A 25,157-nucleotide genomic window follows, 5' to 3' on the forward strand; every position below is an offset into this window, starting at 1 on the left:
ATAGTAGATGGTCAATACCTACTATCTGGAGTGGAGGAGTGACTCTGAAGGCCCAGGAACCTTTTTGGTTCTGTCCCTTCATCCTTATCAGCAGACATGGCAAATCTTTTCAAAACCTCTTGTACAAATGCTGAGGTTTGGATCTCTCAGCCTCAGGTCAGCTTTTAGGCTTAGAGTATCCAGGATTAAGACTTGGCCCAGTCTCTGGGCAGCCTCTTCAGGGTTTGCATTGGTCCAAGGGAAGTCTTTTCATACTGTTCATGGGGTTCTCAAAGAAAGACAATGCCAAAGAATGCTCAAACTTCTGCACAATTGCACTCATCTCACACACTAGTGAAGTAATGCTCAAAATTCTCCAAGCCAGGCTTCAGCAATATGTGAACCATGAACTTCCAGATGTTCAAGCTGGTTTTAGCAAAGGCAGAGGAACCAGAGATCAAATTGCCAACATCCGCTGGATCATGGAAAAAGCAAGAGAGTTCCAGAAAAACATCTATTTCTGCTTTATTGACTATGCCAAAGCCTTTGACTGTGTGGATCACAATAAACTGTGGAAAATTCTGAAAGAGATGGGAATACCAGACCACCTGATCTGCCTCTTGAGAAACCTATATGCAGGCCAGGAAGCAACAGTTAGAACTGGACATGGAACAACAGACTGGTTCCAAATAGGAAATGGAGTACGTCAAGGCTGTATATTGTCACCCTGCTAATTTAACTTAGGGATCTTCCCTGACGGCAGAGTACATCCTGAGAAACACTGGGCTGGAAGAAGCACAAGCTGGAATCAAGATTGCCAGGAGAATTATCAATAACCTCAGAGATGCAGATGACACCACCCTTATGGCAGAAAGTGAAGAGGCACTCAAAAGCCTCTTGATGAAAGTGAAAGGGGAGAGTGAAAAAGTTGGCTTAAAGCTCAACATTCAGAAAACGAAGATCATGGCATCTGGTCCCATCACTTCATGGGAAATAGATGGGGAAACAGTATCAGACTTTAATTTTTTAGACTCGAAAATCACTGCAGATGGTGATTGCAGCCATGAAATTAAGAGACGCTTACTCCTTGGACGAAAAGTTATGACCAACCTAGATAACATTCAAAAGCAGAGACATTACTTTGCCAACAAAGGTCCGTCTAGTCAAGGCTATGGTTTTTCCAATGGTCATGTATGGATGTGAGAGTTGGACTGTGAAGAAAGCTGAGTGCCGAAGAATTGATGCTTTTGAACTGTAGTGTTGGAGAAGACTCTTGAGAGTCCCTTGGACTGCAAGGAGATCCAACCAGTCCATTCTGAAGGAGATCAGTCCTGGGTGTTCTTTGGAAGGAATGATGCTAAAGCTGAAACTCCAGTACTTTGGCCATCTCATGGGAAGAGTTGACTCATTGGACAAGACTCCGATGCTGAGAGGAATTAGGGGCAGGAGGAGAAGGGGACGACAGAGGATGAGATGGCTGGATGACATCACTGACTCGATGGACGTGAGTCTGAGTGAACTCCGGGAGTTGGTGATGGACAGGGAGGCCTGACGTGCTGTGATTAATAGGGTCGCAAAGAGGCGGACACAACTGAGCGACTGAACTGAACTGAAGGGAAGTCTGGTGGTTGTGCTGAACTGGAGCCATTTCAGAGTGATCTGGGGACCTGGGGTGTGGGTGTGAGTAAAGTGCTGAAATCCACTTTACCTAACCTTAAATGAAATGCCAGGGAATTAACACCCTTTGCTTCATCCCCAGGGAGCCCATCTCTAGATTGGCAGCCAGAGAAAGGCTTCAGTCCACAAATTACAGGTGTTGGGGATGGGAAGTCATTCTATCACAGAGATGGTACTGGTGAGGGGAGATGGGTGAGACTCTGACAGCATGTGCTAGACTTTGAAGGTGGAAGACATGAATTGGATTGCAAGAGCCCCCACAGTATTGAGTTAGTCCTGTACACTTGCCCAGAAATTTATAAAGGTGACTAGTTATCCTTAGACAAGTACAGGCACTGGAAAGCAAAGGCCTGGGGTGAGTCATAGGGAGCCAGGAGTTTTGAAGGCCAAAACTGGCAGTTTCCCTCCAACTCAGAGAGGGCAGGACAGAAATACACTCTTTCATATCTTCAAGAAGGATCCCTGAAGGCCTACTGTGTGCTCTCAGGAACTAAGATAGGAGGACAGACAGCTGTGACCTCAGAGAACTTCCATACAACACAGTGAGGAGAAAGAGCGTGATGGTCATCCTCGTGTTCCTGGATTTGCTCTCTGATGATGCCAATGAGGCAGTTTGATTTTCCACTCTAGCTATATCCCTGCATGGCCTTCTTTGAAAGAACAGATCAGATGTTCACAGCTAGAAGTCAAAAGCTGGACTATTATCTAGTCAAGCCTTTTTCTCTTCTCTTTTTTTTTTTAATAAAAAAATAGTTTAATCCTACATTGTTTTTATTTTTTAATTGACGTATGTTTGATTTACAATGTTGTGTTAGTTTCAGGTGTATGGCACAGGATTCAGTTATCTATATATGTGTATGTGTGTGTATATATATATGTAAAGTATTTTATTTATAAAGTGTGTATTGGTGTGTGTTAGTCACTCAGTCATGTCTATCTCTTTGCAACCCCATGGACTGTAGCCCACCAGGCTCCTCTGTCCATGGAATTTTCCAGGCAAGAATACTGAAGTGGGTTGCCATTCCCTTCTTCAGAGGATCTTCCCGACTCGGGGATCGAACCCAGTCTCCTGCACTGCAGCCAGATTCTTTACTGTCTGAACCACCAGGGAAGCCATATATAACTTTGCTGTTGATTAGTCACTCAGTCATGTCGCTAAGAGTCCACAACTCTTTGTGACCCCATGGACTGCAGCACACCAGGCTTCCCTGTCCTTCAGTATCTCCTGGGGTTTGCTCAAACTCATGTCTATTGAGCTGATGGTGCCATCCAACCATCTCATCCTCTGTTGCCCCTTTCTCTCCATGCCCTCAATCTTTCCCAGAATCAGTGTCTTTTCCAATGAGTCAGCTGTTCCCATCAGGGGGCCAAAATATTGGAGCTTCAGCATCAGTCCTTCAGTGAATATTCAGGTTTGATTTCCTTTGCGATTAACTGCTTTGATCTCCTTACTGTCCAAGGGACTCTCAAGAATCTTCTCCAGCACCACAGTTTGAAAGCATCAGTTCTTCGGTGCTCAGCCTTCTTTATGGTCCAGCTCTCACATCCATACATGACTACTGGAAAAGCCATAGCTTTGAGTACAAGGACCTTTATTGGCAAAGTGATGTCTCTGCTTTTTAACATGCTGTCTAGGTTTGTCATAGTTGCTCTTCCAAGGCGCAAAGATCTTTTAATTTCATGGCCACAGTCACCATCCACAGTGATTTTGCAGCCCAAGAAAATAAAGTCTGTCACTGTTTCCATTTATGCTCCATCTATTTGCCATGAAGTGTGGGGGCCAGATGCCATGATCTTAGTTTTTTGAATGTTGAGGGTTTTTTTTAATATAAATTTATTTATTTTAATTGGAGGTTAATTACTTTACAATATTGTACTGGTTTTGCCATACATCAACATGAATCCTTCACAGGTATACATGTGTTCCCCATCCTGAACCCCCCTCCCTCCTCCCTCCCCGTACCACCCCTCTGGGTCGTCCCAGTGCACCAGCCCCAAGCATCCAGTTTCATGCATCGAACCTGGACTGAGTTTTAAGCCAGCGCTCTCACTCTCCTCTTTCACTTTCATCAAGAGGCTCTTTAGTTCCTCTTCACTTTCTGCCATTAAGGTGGTGTCATCTGCATATCTGAGGTTACCGATATTTCTCCTGGCAATCTTATTTCCAGCTCAAGCTTCATCCTTCCTGGCATTTTGCATGATGTACTCTGCATAGAAGTTAAATAAGCAGAGTGACAATATACAGCCTTGACGTACTTCTTTCCCAATTTTGAACCAGTTTGTTGTTTCATGTCTAGTTCTAACTGTTGCTTTCTGACCTGCATACAGGCTTCTCAGGAGGCAGATAAAGTGGTCTGATATTCCTATATCTTTAAGAATTTTCCACAGCTTGTTGTGATCCACACAGTCAAAGGCTCTAGCATAGTCAATGAAGCAGAAATAGATATTTTTCTGGAATTCCTTTGCTTTTTCTATGATCCACCAGATGTTGATAATTTGATCCCTGCCTTTTCTAAATCCAGCTGGTGCATCTGGAAATTCTCGGTTCACATACTGTTGAAGCCTCGCCTGAAGGATTTTGAGCATTACCTTACTAGCGTGTGAAATGAGTGCAATTGTGCAGTAGATTGAACATTCTTTGGCATTGCCTTTCTTTGGGATTGGAATGAAAACTGACCTTTTCAAGTCCTGTGGCCACTGCTGAGTTTTCCAACTTTGCTGGCATATTGAGTATACCACTTTCATAGCATCATTTTTGAGGATTTGAAATAGCTCAGCTATTTCATATATACATGTGCGTGTATATATATATAATTTGTCAGATTCTCTTCTCTTATAAGTTGTTACAAAATATTGAGTACAGTTTCCTGTGCTATACAGTAGGTCCTTGTTGCTCATCTATTTTATATATAGTAGTGTGTATATGTTAATTCCAAACTCCTAATTTATCCCACCCCCTCGCCTTTCCCCTTTAGTAACCATAAGTTTGTTTTCTATGTCTGTGGGTCTATTTCTGTTTTGCAAATAAGTTAATTTGTGTCTTTAATTTTTTTATCCTCATATAAGTGATACATTTGTCTTTCTCTGACTTACTTCACTTTGTATGATAATATCTCCGTCCATCCGTATTGCTGCTAATGGCATGACTTCATTCTTTTTTGTGATGGAGTAATATTCCACTATGCACATATACCACGTCTTCTTTATCCATTTACCTGTTAGTGGACGTTTAGTTTATTTCCATGTCTTGGTTCTTGTAAATAGTGCTTATGTGAACATTGGGGTGACTGTATCTTTTCAAATTATTGTTTTCTCTGGATATATGCCCAGGAATGGGATTGATGAATGATATATGGTAACTCTATTTTTTGTTTTATAAGGAACCTCCGTACTGTTCTCCACAGTAAGCCTCTCTATTTTCTGTAAGAGATAACCCAGAGAAAGGTGGTGATTTGCCCAAGTTAATCCAGCTTCATAACAGTGATGGGACTTCACTATTCTACCCACAATTCGCCATCAGAAAAATGGGGTTTCTCTTTGCTTCACATCAAGCCTCTACAGACAGCACACAGTCTATGAGTCTATCACTGGAACACAGTGAGCATTTACATTTTTGAGAGAGGAAGACAAATGTGGATGGTGTCGAGTTACATAGAAAACAAGGAAGCAACATAGGGTAAGAGAGTTAGACCACCTGATGTCAAAATTCTGGTTTCTTCACTTAAAAGCTGCATGAACTTAAGCTGCTTTCTTCATCTCACTATACCTTATCTTCTTATCTGTAAAATGATCATGATGGTGTTGCCCATAGGATTGTTTTTAAGAATTACATGAAATGTACATGGACACTTAGCTCAAGGCCTAGAATGAAGGTGTATCACTAGAATGAAGGGTTTCTAGAAGGGTCCCTGCCCAGGGAGGTTTGATGTTCCCAGGCCCACGGGGTCAGACCAAGGTGTGCAACTGACATCTCCGTGTGGCCCTTTTCCAGTTCCAGGAGCCCTGGAGGAGCGCACAGAGCGGAAGAGTGTGGCGAGAGAATGAAGACACCAACCGCCCGGGAGAAGCATGAGGTGGCAGTGCAGCGCTCGGTTTAGAGGGCTTCGGCCGGTGGCGGCGGCCCCATGGGCAACTCTGCTGGCACTAGGCCTCCCCGGTTGGGTGCTGGCTGTCTCGGCCACGGCGGCCGCTGTGGTCCCCGAGCATCATGCCTCCACGGCCGGCCAGCCGCCCCTGGACTGGCTTCTCACCGATCGGGGTCCCTTCCACCGCGCGCAGGAGTACACGGACTTCGTGGAGCGCTACCGCCAGGGTTTCACCACCAGATACAGGATCTACAGGTGAGTGGGGCTCCCCTCCGAAGCCAGTCTGGGTCTGCACGGGTGCCAACCGCCAAGCCAGCTGGCAGACCGCAGATTGCACTAGGAGACAGCTGAAGGAGTAGCAGGCAGGGCGAGCAAGCTTGCCATTTTTTTTTTTTTTTAAGCAAGAAGAAAACACATACAAGCTGGAAAACCTGCTGATGCCTCCTGGGGAACTTAGCAAAAGGGTTTCTATTTATAGGTTGTACTGCTTATAAATTGAGGACAAATCAGGCGGCATGGAGTCAGCATGTGGCCTGCGCTGCTGCAGGAGGTCAGAGTCAAATGCTGCGGATGGGTTTTAACTAATGGGTGAGATACTTTTATGAGTTGTAATTACCTCGACTTGCAAATGAAGGCAGGGCAGCTCCAGTTCCTGCCTTAGAAGAGGGGGGAGCCCCACAGGGGCAGGGAGGGGCCTGCCCTCATCCTTGTCGACACCACAGCCTCAGCTGGCCTTGTGCAAGGAAAGGGGCTGTGTCTTCCTGCCCTCTCTCTGCATGTCCCTCAGGAGCATCAGAGCTGAAAGTCAGACAAGTGACCTAACTGGTTCATCTGACTAGGCACAAATTCCCAGCTGCTGGAGCAGCACTTCAAAAGCACAAGGCTCCCCGAAACCCTCACCTTGGGTGACTCAGTGAGCCTCAGCACTCTCTGGAGTGTATCCCCGAATTCAACCTTGCCCTTCATCCCTGGGCTCAGCCTCTTCCTCAGTGTCAACCCCTTTTCCTCTTCACATTGACTGTAGTCTTCAGATAACTCTAGGAGCTTGGCTAGAATTTTCTTTTTAATTAAAGACATTTACTTTTCAGTTACAGATTCATTCCTAATGAAAGGAGTGGAGATGGAATATGAAAAAACACAAAGAGAAACAGAATCAGAAAATCACCTATTCTTTTGTCAGGTAGAGGTTGCTCTGTGTAACCTGAGTGTATGCATTCTTAGTCTTACGAACATGCTAAAGGTTTCACCCTCTTTCTGGATCTAGCAGCTTACATGCCTTACGTTGTGAACTCACTTAATCTTTCTAGCAATCCTCTGTGGGAAGAACAATTATTCTCCTCGTTATACAGATGAGAAAATTGAGGTCCAGAGAAGTTAAGGAACTTGTCCAGGGGCACACAGCTGGTAAATGGTGAAGCCAGGATCAGCTCCCAAGCAGTCAGACTTCAAAGTCTGGGTCCTTAAATTATATTTAAAGAAATTATATTTTTGTGTTTTTAAGTTTTTTTTTTTTTAATGTTGTTTTACTTACACAGTAACCTGTTTGGGTTGGTATGGAGTCTTAGAAATGAGGGTTTAACATATTCAGCCCTGAGAGATTCACTTATAGGGGCCATTCTCCCTATACATGATTTCCCGCATGGCAGATGCAGACAGACAGACAAGATGAGGTGTTTGAGGGGCTGGTGCTTTATGAGTGCAGAGGTATGTAGAAACAAAAGCCATTTCTCTCCCAGTCTGGTCTTAGAAAGGATTGCGGTTGATACTCTCTGCTTTAGCAGCTCTGGTCCTTGCCATCCTCCACACACTATGGTGGAAATTCTCACAGGGCCACTGAGTCAGAGACCAGCTCGGGCAGAATGACTGAGCGAAGCCTGCTCCGGTGAGAGAGGTTAGCTTGAATCTCAGTAAGTATATAAATTAGAACTGTATCCTCCACAAATTTTCTATAAGGTAAATTCAGGGTGATGCTTCTTATCAAAGAAATTCCTTTTCCATCCCTCCAAAAAAAAGAAAAAGGAAAACAGAAAATCTACCCTAGAATGCATTTAGTGGTGAATTCCTCTGGTCTAGGAAAACAAGATTTAAATCATCTCAGACTTTTCAGTTTACCCCAAAATCTTTCAAAACACTGTTATCACCAAACAGATATATATATATACACATACATATACATATACATATATTTTTTTTCCCCAAGTAAATGGGAACTGAAATGTCAGACTGGAACCCCAACAGCACCATTCATGGCAAAGGACTCTGGGAGCTAGAGGAGTTAGAGCACCAGTTTCCTTCTCCTTCCACAGCTGTTTCTTGCCATCAGGGCCCTGCCTCAAGCCTGGCGACCCTGAATGCCTGGGTGGCAGCTCAGAGCTGCCCCCCCCCAGGAGTGTCTGGAATCACTTCTGCACCATCAGCAGTTCTATCAGTTGCTAATAGTTTTTTAATCATTTACTGTGCCGCTCTCACACTGTGTCGCTCTGTTTCTCTGGGGTCAGTTATTGCGCCTGAACTTGTGCTTGGGGAAACAGTAACCAGTCACTCTGACAGGAATGCGGTGTTCTGATTTGCAACCCTGTGAGGGGGCAGTGAGAGAATGGTCCCACATGGCTGCTCCAGGATCACTCTGGGAGTCCTGCTTTTAGTTATTAAATGCAAGATGGTGGATCCAGGTACACGAGTGTTGTAGGGCTCTGTATTATCCCCATGAGAACTCACTCTTATCCCTTCCCCTTTTGTCTGTAGTGGTGATTCCCTCAAGCAATTCAAGAGCTTGCTTACTCTGACTAGAACAGGTCATGAAAAACTGGTAGAATATATATTGAGGGTCATCTCCAGTGACTGCTGCTGCTGCTAAGTCGCTTCAGTCGTGTCCGACTCTGTGCGACCCCATAGACAGCAGCCCACCAGGCTCCACCGTCCCTGGGATTCTCCAGGCAAGAACACTGAAGTGGGTTGCCATTCCCTTCTCCAATGCATGAAAGTGAAAAGTGAATGTGAAGTCGCTCAGTTGTGTCTGACCCTCAGCGACCCCATGGACTGCAGCCTTCCAGGCTCCTCCATCCATGGGATTTTCCAGGCAAGAGTACTGGAGTGGGGTGCCATTGCCTTTTCCCTCCAATGACTAGAAGGGCATTTTCTCTAGAAGGCCAGATGGAGAAAGAGTTTACAGAGAATATCAGAAACGCTCTGCAGTGAGATATTGAGCCTTGAACAGAATTAGTCTTTTATTCAATTTTTTTGTTTTTAATTTACATGTTTGGCTGTGCTGGGGCTCAGTTGTGGCATGCAGGATCTTCATTACGTCATGCGGGTTCTTTTGTGGTGGCACACGGCCTATGGAGCGGGTGGGCTCAGTAGTTGCAGCACAAAAACTTAGTTGCTCTGAGGCATGTGAGATCTTAATTCCCCCACCAGGGATCGAACCTGAATCCCCTGCATTGCAAGGCAGATTACTAACCCCTGGTTCACCAGGGAAATCTCTTATCCAACATTTTAAGAAAGCTTTTGGTGCTTGGAGATTGTATGGTATCTGCATGTGCTTTCCATATAAGAAAGGAGATGATCTGTGATGGGGGAAGAATAAGACTTGCCAGTGGGGTTAGAGTATTTGGTGTAGAATTTCACGAAGCTCTCTCCCATAGCAGAAGAGAGGCCCTTCTTCTCTTCTAGCTGTGTGTGAGCATATCATAACAATTATACAACCAAATTCTAAGATTAAACTCCAAGTCCTACCTCTTCTTTTCATTTTTCCATTCTTATTTGGAAATCAGAGTGTTCTCTCACTTGGAGGAGATGACTGATTGTTCTAAAATAGCTCTGGCCTCTCTAACTGTGGTTCCCCAGAGATTATTGCTCTCTCCATTTAGGTTTGTATTCACATAGGCACAGGTGCTTCAAAGTGAAGGTTCTGGAGCCAAATGACCTGAACTCTAATCCTGGAGCTGTAGCTTACTAGCTTTATAATGTTGTGATAATTATTTAATTTCTTTGTTCCTCACTTTCTTTATTTGTAAAATTGGAACAATTATAGTGCCCACTTCTAATGGACTGATGTGAAAATTATAAGAGTTGATAGATGTAAAATACTTAGAATAGTGCTTAATAAATATTACCTATTATTAGAATATCCTCAATAAATATTAACCAATGGAAAAGTTATAATGAGATGAGAGCCATGGGTACTCTCTTTGTGATAACATCTGCTGAGGACTTAGCATTTGACAACTTACATTAGAAGGAGAAAAAAATGTTCTCGTGTTTTGTTTTGTTTTTTTTTTTTTAATAAATAGAGAAGTGTTTCATGCTTCTCTGTTTTTTAAAATTAATTAATTTATTTGTGACCCTACCCTACAGCATGCCAAACTTCCCCAACCAGGGATCAAACCTATGCCCCCTCCATTGCAAGCACAGAGACCCAAACAGTGGAATAACCAGGGAAGTCCCTCTTGCTTTCTTTTTAAAAGTGTATTAACCTTAATTCCTTCTCTCTCTCTCAACTGGAGAATGAATGAATCTTCTCTGGGGCACACTCTTACTGGTCTTATGGACTACAATAAATAGCTAACTTATTTCCAACCTGTTTTAGAGTCACCGCAGAGAATGACCTTTCTTCTAAAGTCAGGGATAGCCAACTGAGCAGGCCTGCCTTGAGGTGTCCTACAGAAGGGAGTCAGTGGTCTCTGCCAGCTTCCTGGTCCCAGGGCTAACATGAACAGTCTCAGGATGGCACCATTATGAGACAAGAGACGATATACATCCTTGTGAAAACTTTCTAAATAGCAGGATGGGGCTTGGCCATCTTACTCAATTTTTGGTCAGCTTTTAAATTCCATTAGCCGACCTCTCAGCAACTCCTCAAGACCTGTCAGACCAAGATCTGAGCAATCAGCCCACTTCTCAGACACTGTCTCTTAACAGGCTAGTGGTAAGAGCTGTAAGAGCAGAGATCCTGTCTCTAACTCCATTTGTGATCCCTGAATGCCCACATTTGCTCCACTTTTTAGCCCTCAGTACAATAAACATTTAAGTGATCTGCTCTCACACCAGTCCTGTGAGGCAGGTGGGGACTCTTAGGGTTCAAAGTAGTGAGTTGGACTAGTTGAAGGTCAGAGAGGTAGCCAGTCACAGCCAGAAATAACACTCAAGGCTCCTGACTTGAAGTCTCCTTCTCATAACTCTAGACCACGCCACTTCCCTTTGACTGGTAAATGCATCTTCTTCATAATGCGCAACCTAATCAGGCACCTAAATTGAGCTGATGCAAATGTAAATATGGTCTCTTGAAACACTCTAGCGGTAACGTTCCATTCTCTCTCTGCTACAAATCAAAGTAATGAGCAGTCTGGGTTTTTTTTTTTTTAAATTTCTTTTTGTATTAAGGCTTTAATAGAGAGATAATCATGGAATTGGAAAAAATCCAAGCCGCTATGATGAAACACTTAAAACTCGGAAAGAATAAATTAAAACAAAGAGAGAAAGTTAGAAATAGTATAGAACAATGAGTGTGATATGGTGGTTGGAAGGAAAAAAGCAAGGCCAGGTATAATTCCAAATTATTGATCGTAGTCATTAATGCCTCCATTTCTGTCTCTCTTTTTAGAAAAGAGTCTGGGGATGTGTTAGAAGTCTTTTGAGAGGACAACGAATCAAAAATTAATAGATATCTTCATTTTTAAAGGGACCTTTGTATTTTTTATCGTATTCTGGGCAGGGTTTGCAAATTTTGAGAACCAAAGTAGAACAAAGCTTAAAACCAAGAGGTCGCAGTGGTACCCAAAGGTAGGCAGTGTAGAAACAGAAATGTGTTTTAGCAGGTGCATCTGGAAACATCCAATAGGACAAACTGGGATAGAATCAGATGGTGTGCTGAATGACGTCCATTAAAAGAACCTTTCCACAGGCACCAGAGCAGTTATCTTAAGGAAAGATAATCTGTTTATGATTCATCAGGATGAAAAACAAGGCTTGGCAATAGTACCTGAGAAGGAAGTGAGACACAGGCAAAAACAAATATTTTGTCCATACCGCTCCATGTGTGGTCTGTGGACCAGCAGCACTGGCATTACCTGAGAGCTTGTGAAACCTGCAGAACCTCAAGCCTTGTCCCAGCCTACAAAATCAGAATATGCATTTTAGCAAGAGCCCCACATGAACCGCATAGCCCTAAAGCTTGGTTAGATGAAGTGCTTGGGAGATGGAGTGGAGAGCGGAGTGGCCAGGGTGGAGAAGGACAGAAGGCTTCGTGGTAAGGCAGCATCCTCCATGATGCACTTGAGGCAGTGAGAATTTTTGCAGGAGATGCTATAAACAGAGTAGTAGTCATAGGAAGTTGAATGTAGGAATTATTAGTGCCAAGGCGCAGAAACTCGTAAGAATAGATCCAGGCAGCTGGGGGAAAAGATTTTTAAAAGCGGAAAAGGCTGGAGGGCCTAGAACCAGCCTGTGGGTGCCTTGTGGGAGATGGAGAGGTGAGGAAGCAGAGAGCAGCTGTGAAAGCCATCACAGAGGGAGCGCCAGAGCTGATTTATCATCCGGACCACGTCTCACGGACTAACAAACACTGATTTGAATAAACAGCGAACCCTGGGAGAGGCAGCATCTCCAATTAAGAGATCACAATCCACATAAATAAACGGCAACCTCAGTCTGCCTGGATAAATCCCAGTGATTTCCTAGGTGTTCATTACGGCTGCAGAGGTAGAGAAAGGTTGTGTTATCACGCAGCTGCAGGGCACCACAAGGGAAGCCCTGGTTCTCAGGCGGATGGGACAGGCAGGGAAGGAGGTGAGCTCTGCCAGAAACACTACCATCACCTGAGCAAACTGGTTGATCTCTGCCCTTCTCGCTGGGTTTCTATTTTGGCAAGGGAGTTTCTTGAGATGGAAGAAGAGAAAGAAATAGTACAAAAACTAGAGCAAAACAAAGCAAAACCAGAGGCACTGCAGAGTGATGAGCCTAGAGACTCATCGCAGGTACTCTTTCTTGGTCCATAGAGGTGAGGAGGTGGGACGGGAACAGAATGAAATGTCTAGAATCTACTTTCCTCAAGAGTTCACTGCTGGCTAAATGTACAGCCCAATATCTGACATAGACTATCTAATCTAGGCTGGAGACCCAGCCCAAGGACTTCACCCAAGGAATTTTATTCCAGAAGTGTCTAGAGGTTGAGCCCTACAAGGGCATACAGGCCCTGGAATCAGGCCTTGCAGACCCTCATCCTTGGACAGCATTTCCTCTCCATCTTAACATGGCAACATCTGGGACAAGTGGAGCCGACCTGTGTGAATGAGGAAGCGTGCTGCTCACTTGGAGAAAGGAGAAAGCACAGAAACAGACAAAGGCGATTCAAGAGCATGAGAAGAGCAGAATCCCTTCAATCTGTTTTATTGAAGGCCAACTCTGTGCTTATCCTTCCACAAGATTCTGATAATAATCATTAACGGGGAGGACACGGCCCTTGATCTGGAACTCACAAGACCAGTGCATTTGGAGAATGTGCTGGATGGCTCTGCACAGAAAGGTTGAGGAAAGCTGCAATGAAGTAATGCCCTGGCTGGACTCTGATGGCTGAGTGGGAGCTCTCTGGGTGGAGAGCTTGGGAAACTGTGCTGTGGACACAGAAGCAGTATAACCAAAGGTGTGGGAGCACCAGGTGTGCTTTAGAAACTGAGCAGCCAATTCCAGTTATCCATTGTAAATGCTGAGAAGCATGTGACTGTCCCTCCTCCACCTGTTCTGCCCCACTGCCTTATGTCTGCCGTATCTTGTCCCTCCAACATGCCCAAAGGGTCTCCTAGACACTGATTTCTTTCAGGGTGCAGTTTTAAAAAGCCTCTTTCCCAAAGTGGCATGTCATTTTCCTGTATTAGTGACAAGTAAAATGAAGTAATAACATATCTGTAGAAGGTAGGACCAAAGGCAATTCCTTGTGTTTCTCCCTGGGAAAAAAATGGACTTTGAATATGCACCTGGTGAGAAAATGATATGCCATGATTTGAGATCTTATAAAGCCACCTGTTCAACTGAAAATCCAGTGTCACCATGCTTTAAAAATTGAATGTAAGCTTCCCACACGGTGTGTTTGCTCACTTGGTCCTCTTGCAAGCATTTATGGAACATCTACTTTGTGGAAAGCATTATTCTGGGCACCATAGCAGGCTGCAAAAAAGAAGAGAGGATTCTACTGATTTCCAGGAGTTCAGCTGTCCAGTTTGAGTGACAGCACACTCACGGGAAAAACACATTAGAATGTAGCATCCCAGGCTCTGGGGAGAAGAAGATATTTAGCACATTCTCAGTGAGTGATGGATAGATTTGGTCCATGAATGCCATATCAGAATAAATTCTCAGGATGTCAGTCCCATGCTCCCCAAGGACAAAATGCCTCTTACCCCAGATTTTTTCATGTCTTCTGGGGGGCTATATCCAGGTCATTCACATGGGATTGAAATAGGATTGCACAGGTGGTCTGTGAATAGAAAATGTAAAAAAAAAAAAAAAAAGTGCAAAAAAGGCAGGGAAAAAGCCAGGAAGGCCAGGGGGAGAAAGCCAGTTCAGTTTTGTTTTCAGATGAGATTTAGTAGAGAGATCTTGAGTCAGTCAGGCAGAGAAAAAGAGGATTAATTTTTGCTTTGAGAAATAATTAATTTTATTCATGAATGAATTGCTACTTAGAGGCGCGTAGATGTAGAAAGGAATGAGGTAGACTTCATCTAAAAACCGTCGCGACACAGATGCAGACAGACAGGAACACTGGCTGGCCACGTGGTCTTTTCTTTTTTTTTTTCTTTCCCTCAAGAGAAGAGCTTTTTCTGGGTCAGGGATTCTCCATTTTTTTCCCCCGCTATTCAGCTTCTGCCACATTTATCCCACCTCAGGGCTTCCCACATCTCCTACAAGAAAATTATGTCAGTCCATGTTGTTTAGAACAGTGAGTGGCATGTGGCGGGGCATTTATTCACTCAGTGCATGTTTATTATCTCGGTGTGCTGGCCGCTCCCCAAGGGCGAGGGGCACAGCTGTGAATGAGATGCGGCCCAGGCCTCAGGGAACTCTGCCCTCCAGGAAGGCAGACCCACGGGAGCAAATGGATGGAAGTGGGCTGAGGTCTGTGCGGCCGACCAAAACGCTGGGTGTGAGTTTGGTTCCCAATGCCAGGTATCCATTTTCTCTTCCAGGATTTGAAACAGGTGAGAGTGCTCGCAAGGTGCTCAAAGCCAGTGGGACAGATTTATCACCATAAAGCAAGGCTGGAGACGAAGGTTTGGACCTGAGTCTGAGACAGTTGTGTGAATTCCTCTTCTCACAATCTGTCCTGACTCAAAGACAGCCTTCTGGTCTTTCAGACTGATTTGCCCAAGTGAAGCAACCAGAGAAGGCATCATTGGATCCTGCAGATGGGCTGGGCAGGTGACCTCAGATAGAGCTCTGCCAGCTGAGCAGGAGAAAACCCTGGAAGGGATTGTTGACTGGAGGGTGTGGGTATACAAGAGGCAGAAGCTTTCTGTGTACAGGGATCTCAAAGCGTTGACTGTTGTTGCTGTTCAGTCACCAAGTCGTGTCAACTCTGCCACCTCGTGGACTGCAGCACGCCAGGCTTCCCTGTCCCCCACCATCTCCTGGAGTTTGCCCGAGTCCATGTCCATTGAATCAGTGATGCAATCCAACAATCTCATCATCTATCTCTTTCTTCTCCTGCCTTCAGTCTTTCCTAGCATCAGGGTCTTTGCAATAAGTCAGCTGTTAGCATCAGATGGCCTAAGTACTGGAGCTTCAGCTTCAGTGTCAGTCTTCCAAAGAATATTCAGGGTTGATTTCCTTTAAGATTGACTGGTTTGATCTCCTTGATGTCCAAGGGACCCTCAAGGGTCTTCTCCAACACCACAGTAAAGCATCAGTTCTTCAGTACTCTGCCTTCTTTATTGTCCAGTTCTCACATCTGTACATAACTACTGGAAAAATCATAGCTTTGACTATACAGACCTTTGTCAGCAAAGTGATGTCTTTGCTTTTTAACACACTGTCTAGGTTTGCCATTGATTTCCTGCCAAGAAGCAGTCATCGTCTAATTTCATGACTGCAGTCACCATCTGCAGTGATTTAAGAACCCAAGAAGAGGAACTCTGTCATTGCTTCCACATTTTCCCCTTCTATTTGCCATGAAGTGATGGGGCCAGATGCCATGCTCTTGGGTCTTTTTAACATTGAGTTTGAAGCCGGCCTTTTCACTCTCCTCCTTCACCCTCATCAAGAGGCTCTTTAGTTCCTCTTTGCTTTCTGCCATTAGACTGGTATCATCCACAGAACCAGAGATCAAATTGCCAACATTCACTGGATCATAGAGAAAGCAAGAGAATTCCAGAAAAACATCTACCTCTGTTTCAAAGGTCCACATAGTCAGAGCTATATATAGCCAACAAGCTATATATAGCTGTATAGCCGACAAAGGTCCGTCTAGTCAAGGCTATGGTTTTTCCAGTGGTCATGTATGGATGTGAGAGTTGGACTGTGAAGAAGGCTGAGCACTGAAGAATTGATGCTTCTGAACTGTGGTGCTGGAGAAGATTCTCGAGAGTCCCTTGGACTGCAAGGAGATCAAACCAGTCAATCCTAAAGGAAATCCTGAAAATTCATTGGAAGGACTAATGCTGAAGCTCCAATACTTTGGACACCTGAGGAGAAGAGCCGACTCACTGGAAAAGACCCTGATGGTGGGAAAGATTGAGAGCAGGAGGAGAAGGGGATGACAGAGGATGAGGTGGTTGGATGGCATCCCCAACTTGATGAACATGAGTTTGAGCAAGCTTCAGAAGACAGTGATGGACAGGGAAGCCTGGTGTGCTGCAGTCTATGGTATCGCAAAGAGTCAGACACGACTCAGTGACTGAACTGTTTCATTGACTACGCCAAAACCTTTGACTGTGTGGATCATAACTAACTGTTGAAAACTCTTAAAGAGATGGGAATACCAGACTTCCTGAGAAAGGTGTAGACTACACAGTGTTAAAGTGTGGGCCACAGGGCAGCAGGCTGTCACCAACCTCCCCAGTTTCTTCATGGGATGAAAGGAGTAAGGGGGCAAAGAAGGAAGATTGTTTTAAAAGGGCAAATGCATAAATTATAAGAAAGTATTCTCTCCATATTGTGACATAGTAATAATAATAATAAATATTGACTATATATATTAAATATTCACAATGTTCCTAACATCTTACTAAGTGCATAATAATATGTAATTGTGCCTGTGTGTGCTCAGTCGTGTCCAACTCTTTGTGACCTTGTGGACTGTAGGCCACCAGGCTCCTCTGTCCATGGAATTTTCCAGGCAAGAATACTGGAGTGTGTTGCCATTTCCTACTCTAGGGGATCTTTCCCACCCTGGGATCGAACCCAGTTCACCTGTGTGTCCTGCATTGGCAGGCGGGTTCTTTACCACTGTGCCAGCTAGGAAGCCCTAAAGCACGCACCCAGTGTGGGGCTCAAAGCCACAACCCTGAGATTCAGAGTCTCATATACGTTACAATTGTCATTATGAGAATGTACCAGGGAGATACTCTTGGTATACATTTTTACAGATGAAGACACTGGGTTTTAGAGGGTGTTAATGCAACTGGTAAGAGGAAGAGCCAGAAGTCAACTGGTCAGATCCCAGTAGAGGATCTGACCATTATATGATTATTATTGATTCAAATCTGAACCTGGGCTTCTTAATGCTCCAAGAGAAATGGGGCCTTCTCTTATAACTACCTCTGCTCTCTGCCCCTCCTACTCTTCCTTCTGGCATTCTGGCAGATCTTTGGGATGGAGACGATGGGTCTCAGAGGGCTAGAGGGTGTCTCATCCCACTCAAAGACCCTGTAGTTCTGTGTTTCCACCTGAGCTCTCCATCTGTACTTGGGCTCTGGGGAACCCTTAGTAGGAGGAAGCTACAGATGAACCTTCCTGGAGCAGCTCACCCACAGAGAATCTTGTATGTGTCAGCTCTGCACTGTGGTGTATTTCTCTAAGGGTGCGGTGTAAATCGAATTTCTGCAAATCAAATCCTCTACTGGAGGAACACTTAATGCCATTTCCAAAATGCAGTATCTTATTTTTTTTTCCTGGCAATGGCTTATAAAAATTCAGTGCTAAGCCAGTCTCTAGCCCCTGACTTTAGGATCCAGTAGCTACTGATTCAAAAGCACACACTGTCCACTTGGAAATGTCTTATATTTCAAGGAATATTTCCATCCACCCAGAAGAAACCATGGGTGATGGATATCACCTCTGCTTATTGAGCCACTTTGTAAATGTGGAGTTTCATGTAACAAGATTGGTATATGCTCTGGGTCATTCCCACTTAAACACTTTGCATCCACAGCGCATCATGGAATCAGATGAAGCAGTGAAAGAGATCTAAGGGCTGGGACTCCAAGTCAGCTTTAGAATTTGTAGGAATAGGGTGAGCAGATTAGCCACCTGGACCGTGGCTTAGAGAGGATGCCAGAATCTGGCAGAGCTCCTTCTCGGTGCTGTGTGTTTCCCTCTGCACTTGTTTAATGCTCCCTAGTTCTGCCACCATGCCAGGCTCTCCCCTGAGCCCAGAAATGTGCCTCTTTCTCCCTCCCCCTTGCAAAAAAAAAAAAAAAAAAAAAAAAACCAAGCTGTGGACATCAGAATGAACACACAGTGTCACTGGCCAGGCAGGAAGCCCTAAAGGGATTAAAATGAGGTAGCCAGGACTAGCTTTGCACCAAGCCCTTCATTACCAGCCTTGGTGCCTGGGAGAATTCTCATCTTCCGTGAGCGTTGGCAGTGCCTGCACCTCACTGGGGACACGCTAGTGATGGAGGAGGAAGAGGAAGGAAGACTCTTTGGGGAGTGAGTTCTCCTGGACCCACAGAGGCATGTAAATACCTAATGATTCCTCGACGAGGGTCACATAGTTTATTAGTAACGGAGGTAAACTTCAGTGTGATGAGGCTTTGCTTAGCTGTGTTCTGTTTATGTTCTAAAGGGTGAGTCTGATAAAGACCACATGCAGAGGAAAGGAGGCTGTCAAGTCCTTGAAAGTCAGCCTCAGTCATCTGAAAATTGATGCTCAAATGGGACTCCGTAGAGGAAATGTGGCTTTAGAGGCTGATAATACATTTGTCTGCCTTCTGTTTCCACCAAGTAGGGCGATGTCCATTCTGGTGTCTGCAGGCCTGGAGACTAAATCAAAGAACCACAGGTTTAGTGGTTGGTCTAGAGTAAGAGGCCAGAGCTGCAGAAACAGTGTCTGAGGATGTAGGGCAGCCTGGCAACATGGGATGGCAGAATGGAGCCAAGGTGCCCAGAAATGTGAGTTAGAAGGAAAGTTTATTTTTATTAAAGTTTAGATGATTTACAATATTGTGTGTTTCAAGTGTACAGCACAGTGATTCACTTACACATACACACACACCACACATTGTTGTTGTTCAGTCCTTAAGTTGTGTCCAATTCTTTGTGACCCCATGGACTGCAACATGCCAGATTCCCCTATCCTTCAGTATATCCGACTTTGCTCAAATACATGTCCATCAAGTCAGTGATGCTATCTAACCATTTCATTCTCTGCTGCCCCCTTCTCCTTTTGCCTTCAATCTTTCTTAGCATCAGGGTTTTTTCCAATGAGTTGGCTTTTTGCATCAGGTGGGCAAAGTATTGGGGCTTTAGCATCACTCATTCCAATGAATATTCAGGTTGATTTCCTTTAGGATTGACTGGTTTGATCTCCTTGCAGTCTAAGAGACTCTCAAGAGTCTTCTCCAGCACCACAGTTAGAAAACATCAATTCTTCAACCCTCAGCCTTCTTTATGGTCCAACTCTGACATCCATACATGACTACTGGAGTAACCATAGCTTTGACTTTACAGACCTTTGTTTACAAAGCGATGTCTCTGCTTGTTAATATGCTGTCTAGGTTTGTCATAGATTTTCTTCTAAGGAGCAAATATCTTTTGATTTCATGGCTGCAGTCACTGTCCACAGTGATTTTCAGTTCAGTTCAGTTCAGTCGCTCAGTTGTGTCCGACTCTTTGCGACCCCATGAATTGCAGCATGCCAGGCCTCGCTGTCCATCACCAGCTCCCGGAGTTCACTCAGACTCACGTCCATCGAGTCAGCGATGCCATCCAGCCATCTCATCCTCTGTCATCCCCTTCTCCTCCTACCCCCAATCCCTCCCAGCATTAGAGTCTTTTCCAATGAGCCCCCCCCCAAATAAAGTCTGTCACTGTTTCCATTTTTCCCCCATCTATTTACCATGAAGTGATGGGACAAGATGAAAGATCTTAGTTTTTGAATCTTGAGTTTTAAGCCAGCATTTAAACTCTCCTCTATCACCTTCTCCACGAGGTTCTTTAGTTTCTCTTCACTTTCTGCCATTAGGGTGGTATCATCTGCATATCTGAGATTATTGATATTTCTCCTGGCAATCTTGATTCCAGCTTGATCCAGCCCAGCATTCTGCATGATGTACTCTGCATATAAGTTAAGTAAGCAGGGTGACAGTATACAGACTTTGATGTACTCCTTTCCCAACTTTCCCAGTTTGTTGCTCCATGTCCAGTTCTAACTGTTCCTTCTTGACCTGCATATGGGTTTCTCAGGAGGAGGTAAGGTGGTCTTGTATCTCCATCTCTTTGAGAATTTTTCACAGTGTGTTGTGATCCACACAGTCAAAGGCCCTAGTGTAGTCAATGAAGCAGAAGTAGGTGTTTTTATGAAATTCCTTTGCTTTTCCTAGGATCCAACAGATTTGGGCAATTTGATCTCTGGTTCCTCTCCATTTTCTAAGTCCAGCTGTACATCTGGAAGTTCTCAGTTTGCATACTGTTGAAGCCCAGTTTGAAGGATTTTGTGCATATAATTTAAATAAGCAGGGTGACGTATACAGCCTTGTCGTACTCCTTTGGTAACCATGTGTTTGTTTCCTATGTCTGTGAGTCTGTTTCTGTTTTGTAAATAAGTTCATTTGCATCACTTTTTTATGTTCTACATATAAGTGTTATCGTATGGTTTTGCCTTTCTCTTCTGACTTTACTAAACATGATAGTCCCTAGGTTCATCCGCATTGCTGCAAATGGCATTATTTTGTTCATTTTTATGGGCCAAGTAATACTCCACTGTGCATGTGCACCACATCTCTATCCATTCCTCTGTTGATGGGTATTTAGGTTGTTTCCATGCCTTGGCTATTGTAACTAGTGCTGCTGTGAATGTTGGGGTACATGTATCTTTTTGAATTAGAGCTTTTGTATTTTTCTGGATGTATGACCAGGGGTGGGATTGTTGAATCATACAGTAATTCTATTTTTTTTTCTTCTTTACGGAACCTCCATACTGTCATACATAGTGGGTGTACCAATTTACATTCTCACCAAGAGTAGAAGAGAGTTCCATATGCAAACTTTAAAATCATTTATTTCCTACCCAAGGCAGACAACCACTCCACAAAACCCCAAGAAAGTGATCGACCAGCCTTGGCTCAGGCAGGTCCAGTCCTGATTTGTTTTCTGAAGCCAATTTCCATCCAGTAGCCCCAAACACACTATAGATTTTTATGAAACTGAATCTCAGTTATTTTTTTTTTCATAGTTCTACTCATTGGTTCTGAGTCTGCTTTCTCCTGTTTATCTAGAATAAGTGAAAATGCCTCTTTTTCACAAAAAGGTCTCCAGATACTTGAAAACAGTTGTTATTCTCTGTGCTTCTTTAACCTGCTCGCATACTGAGACTTCCCTCCAGAAGTTCTTTTCTCTCTCTTTCCCCTTCTTTCATATTATGTCTCTCAAACTTGCTTGTTGTCCTTGTTTCTTTTTTTCCCTCCTCTCTCTCTTCCATCTTGGACCTTTGTGATGTCATTCAGGACTAAGACTCATATCCCATCACTCTGTCATCACCTAGGGCCTCTGAGTTCTTTTCTGGGTCCTGGTAAACAAGGAAAGAGATAATAGACAAGAAATTGATGTCAACATAAGGTACCCCCCCCACCCCGCCCTGGCTCCTGGAGAGCTTGCTTGCTTAGTCACCTTTCAAAGTGCTCAAGACTTTTGTCACAGATCAGTATCAGTTCACCATTCTGGAGTTTCTCAGACCAAGCACGTTTCCTCTCCACAGATTTTCTTTAACTTCTTGTATTCTGTGCAGTTCTTGAAAATTAGTGATTTAGGTCACGGTGCATCTCAGAAAATGTGGTAACTTTATTCAGGACCTGAAGCATCAATTCTACAAGACAAGTGGGAAATATGTTGTGGGTTTTTGTTGCTGTTTAGTTGCTAAGTCCAGTGCTTTGTGACCCCATAGACTACAGCACGCCTGGCTTCCCTGTCCTTCACTATCTCCTGAAGTTTGCTCAAACTCATGTCCATTGAGTCGGTGATGCCATCCAACCATCTCATCCTCTCTCATCCCCTTCTCCTCCCACCCTCAGTCTTTTCCAGCATCAGGGTCTTTTCCAGTGGGTCAGCTCTTTGCATCAGGTGGCCAAAGTATTGGAGCTTCAGCATCATACTTTCCAATGAATATTAAGGGTTAATTTTCTTTAGGATTGACTGGTTGGATCTCCTTGCAGTCCAAGGGACTCTCAAGAGTCTTCTCCGGTACCACAGTTAGAAAGCATGCATCAATTCTTAGGCACTCAGACTTCTTTATGGTCCAACTCTCACATCCATACCTCACTACCGGAAAAATCATAGCTCTGACTAGATGGACCTTTGTTGACAAAGTGATGTCTCTGCTTTTTAATATGCTGTCTAGGTTTGTCCTAACTTTTCTTCCAAGGGGCAAATGTCTTTTAATTTCATGGTTGTAGCCACCATCCACAGTGATTTTGGAGCCCCCCAAATAAAGTCTGTCACTATTTCTGTTTTTTATTCATCTATTGGCCATGAAGTGATGGGACTAGATGTCGTGATTGTAGTTTTTTGAAACTTGAGTTTTAAGCCAACTTTTTAATTCTCCTTTTTCACCTTCATCAAGAGCCTTTTTATTTCCTCTTTGTTTGCTGCCATTAGGGTGGTATCATCTGCATATCTGAGGTTATTGATATTTCTCCCAGCAATCTTGATTCCAGCTTGGGATTCATCCAGCCTGGCATTCCTCTTTCTGGGTTTATGATGAGAGAATAAATGTAAGTTTTTCATTCAAGTGAAATGTAGGGCGGCGGGGGGCGGGGAGGGGAAGTCCTAGCGTTTTTTCTTAGCTTCTCGAATTGTACCTCCCACTTGATTGGATTTTGTACATGTAGGCTTATTTGTGTTAAAGTCATAGCCAGAATGGCCCTCATCCTGTTCTCTGCTACAGTTATTGCATTTCCCATATTATTTGCTGTGCTTCATAGCATGACCAGTTACCTATAACTTCCACCTCTTCCCCATCTTCCATTTGACTTGTGTGACTTTCATCTCAGTGCTGCCTTTCAAAGCCAGGCTCTTCTCTCTTGTCCCAGCTTCATTTACCACTTGGCCTTTTCTCTCTTCTCTAATCCAACCTGCCGAAAATCCTCTGTTGGGCCCTCTGTGCCCAAAGAATAAAACCTAGTGTGCTTTCTAAACATGAAAGTCTCTTCTAAATCCATCCATCCACTGCTCCAGTAGCTATTCCTTGAATTCTGACTTTGTGCCACTGATCACCCCCCACCTGCTTATCCTCTGTATTTCTTCCTGCTTGTTCTGTTTCAGTCTCAGTGAGCAGCTCCAGATTTGTCCAGAGGCCGACGACTTCCTAAGATCCCGTGTGTCTTTCCATATCCCATTTCCTCTTTCAGCAAAGCCCTTGCCATTTTCTCTACCAGCTAAGCTTTCAAACCCATATCCAAATATCACCTCCCTATAGCATCTTCTTTGACTCCCACAGACAAGTTAGTTATTCCTACTTCTGGTTCCACAGCAACTGTTCATATTTCTGCTTTAGAACTTATTTTGTACATTTAGTTAATTATTTATTTGACTATCTCTATTTGCTCTTCACTTGGCTCCGAGCTCCTGAAGACAAAAAAAACATGTATTTCACCTTTGTAGCTTTAGGTCCCAGTACCATGTCTAACACGTGTAAGGATATAATAAGAGAATGAAGTCACTCCCTAAGACTAGGGTGATCTAGGACTGAATTAGATGAAGCAGAAAGCAAGCAGGTGAGGCTTCAGGCTCTAAATTTATACCATGTGGGCTTAAACTGACCCTCTACTACTTCTAGCTGTGTGAACTTGTACAAGTTGTTTTGTGTCTGAGCTTCATATTTCTCGTCAATCAATTGGATAGAATAATAGGATTTTCTTTATAGGCTTATTTGGTGATGACTAAAGAATCAATTTGGTTTATTTAAAGATAAGTGCATATTCTTCTTGTGAGTGATTTCCTGAGAATAAGTATAGAAAACAATAGAGTGGAAAATCTTAGGAAGAAAGAGAAAATGAAGAAAGATTCATTGAAAAAGATGCAACAAAGAAGGGGAAGCCCTTCAAACGCTTTGTACTGCAGTTTTCATGCATTAATCAAATTTATCACTTCAAATCTACATACTGTTCTCCCTAACTGTATCCTGAGTTAATTTGTCCAATGATTTTATAGTTTTCAGTTCAGTCGCTCAGTCGTGTCCGACTCTTTGCGACCCCATGAGTCGCAGCACGCCAGGCCTCCCTGTCCATCACCAACTCCTGGAGTTCACTCAGACTCACGTCCATCGAGTCAGTGATGCCATCCAGCCATCTCATCCTCTGTCGTCCTCTATTCCTCCTGCCCCCAATCCCTCCCAGCATCAGGGTCTTTTCTAATGAGTCAACTCTTCTCATGAGGTGGCCAAAGTATTGGAATTTCAGCTGTAGCATCAGTCCTTCCAATGAACACCCAGGACTGATCTCCTTTAGGATGGACTGGTTGGACCTCCTTGCAGTCCAAGGGACTCTCAAGACTCTTCTCCAACACCAGAGTTCAAAAGCATCAATTCTTCGGCACTCAGTCCAACTCTCACATCCATACATGGCCACTGGAAAAACCATAGCTTTGACTAGATGGACCTTTGTTGGCAAAGTAATGTCTCTGCTTTTTAATATGCTGTCTAGGTTGGTCATTACTTTCCTTCCAAGGAGTAGATAGTCCCAAATAAATCTTTAACAGTGACAGGTGGTTTCCCTGTGGAACACAACTCATGCACCATGATTCCACAGCATTGAAGTCAAAGCCTCAAGACCAACATCGTTTCCAGCTGGACTCACAAAATAAGGACGAAAGATGCACATGTGGGAATGTTACTGAACTGGGGTGATATGAGAGCATGGATGTTTGACCACATAGGCAATAAAATTAGATAATTGAAAGGGACTCTTATCCAGATGCTAGTGGTAAAGAACCTGCCTGCCAGTGCAGGAGACATAAGAGACACAGGTTCAATCACAGGGTCGGGAAGATCCC

The 25,157-nt window shown here is 44.0% G+C and overlaps 1 protein-coding gene across 1 annotated transcript in view; it reads left to right on the top strand.

The window, feature by feature from the left end:
* Positions 1–5,724: 5,724 nt before the first annotated feature.
* Positions 5,725–25,157, top strand: part of BRINP2 (BMP/retinoic acid inducible neural specific 2) — a 58,457-nt gene continuing 39,024 nt past the window's right edge. Inside the window, exon 1 of the mRNA XM_068986558.1 lies at positions 5,725–5,996. Coding sequence (XP_068842659.1) covers positions 5,725–5,996 — 272 coding nt within the window. The remainder of the gene's footprint in view (positions 5,997–25,157) is intronic.

Source organism: Capricornis sumatraensis, chromosome 14 (assembly GCF_032405125.1).
Source record: "Capricornis sumatraensis isolate serow.1 chromosome 14, serow.2, whole genome shotgun sequence".
NCBI lineage: Eukaryota > Metazoa > Chordata > Mammalia > Artiodactyla > Bovidae > Capricornis > Capricornis sumatraensis.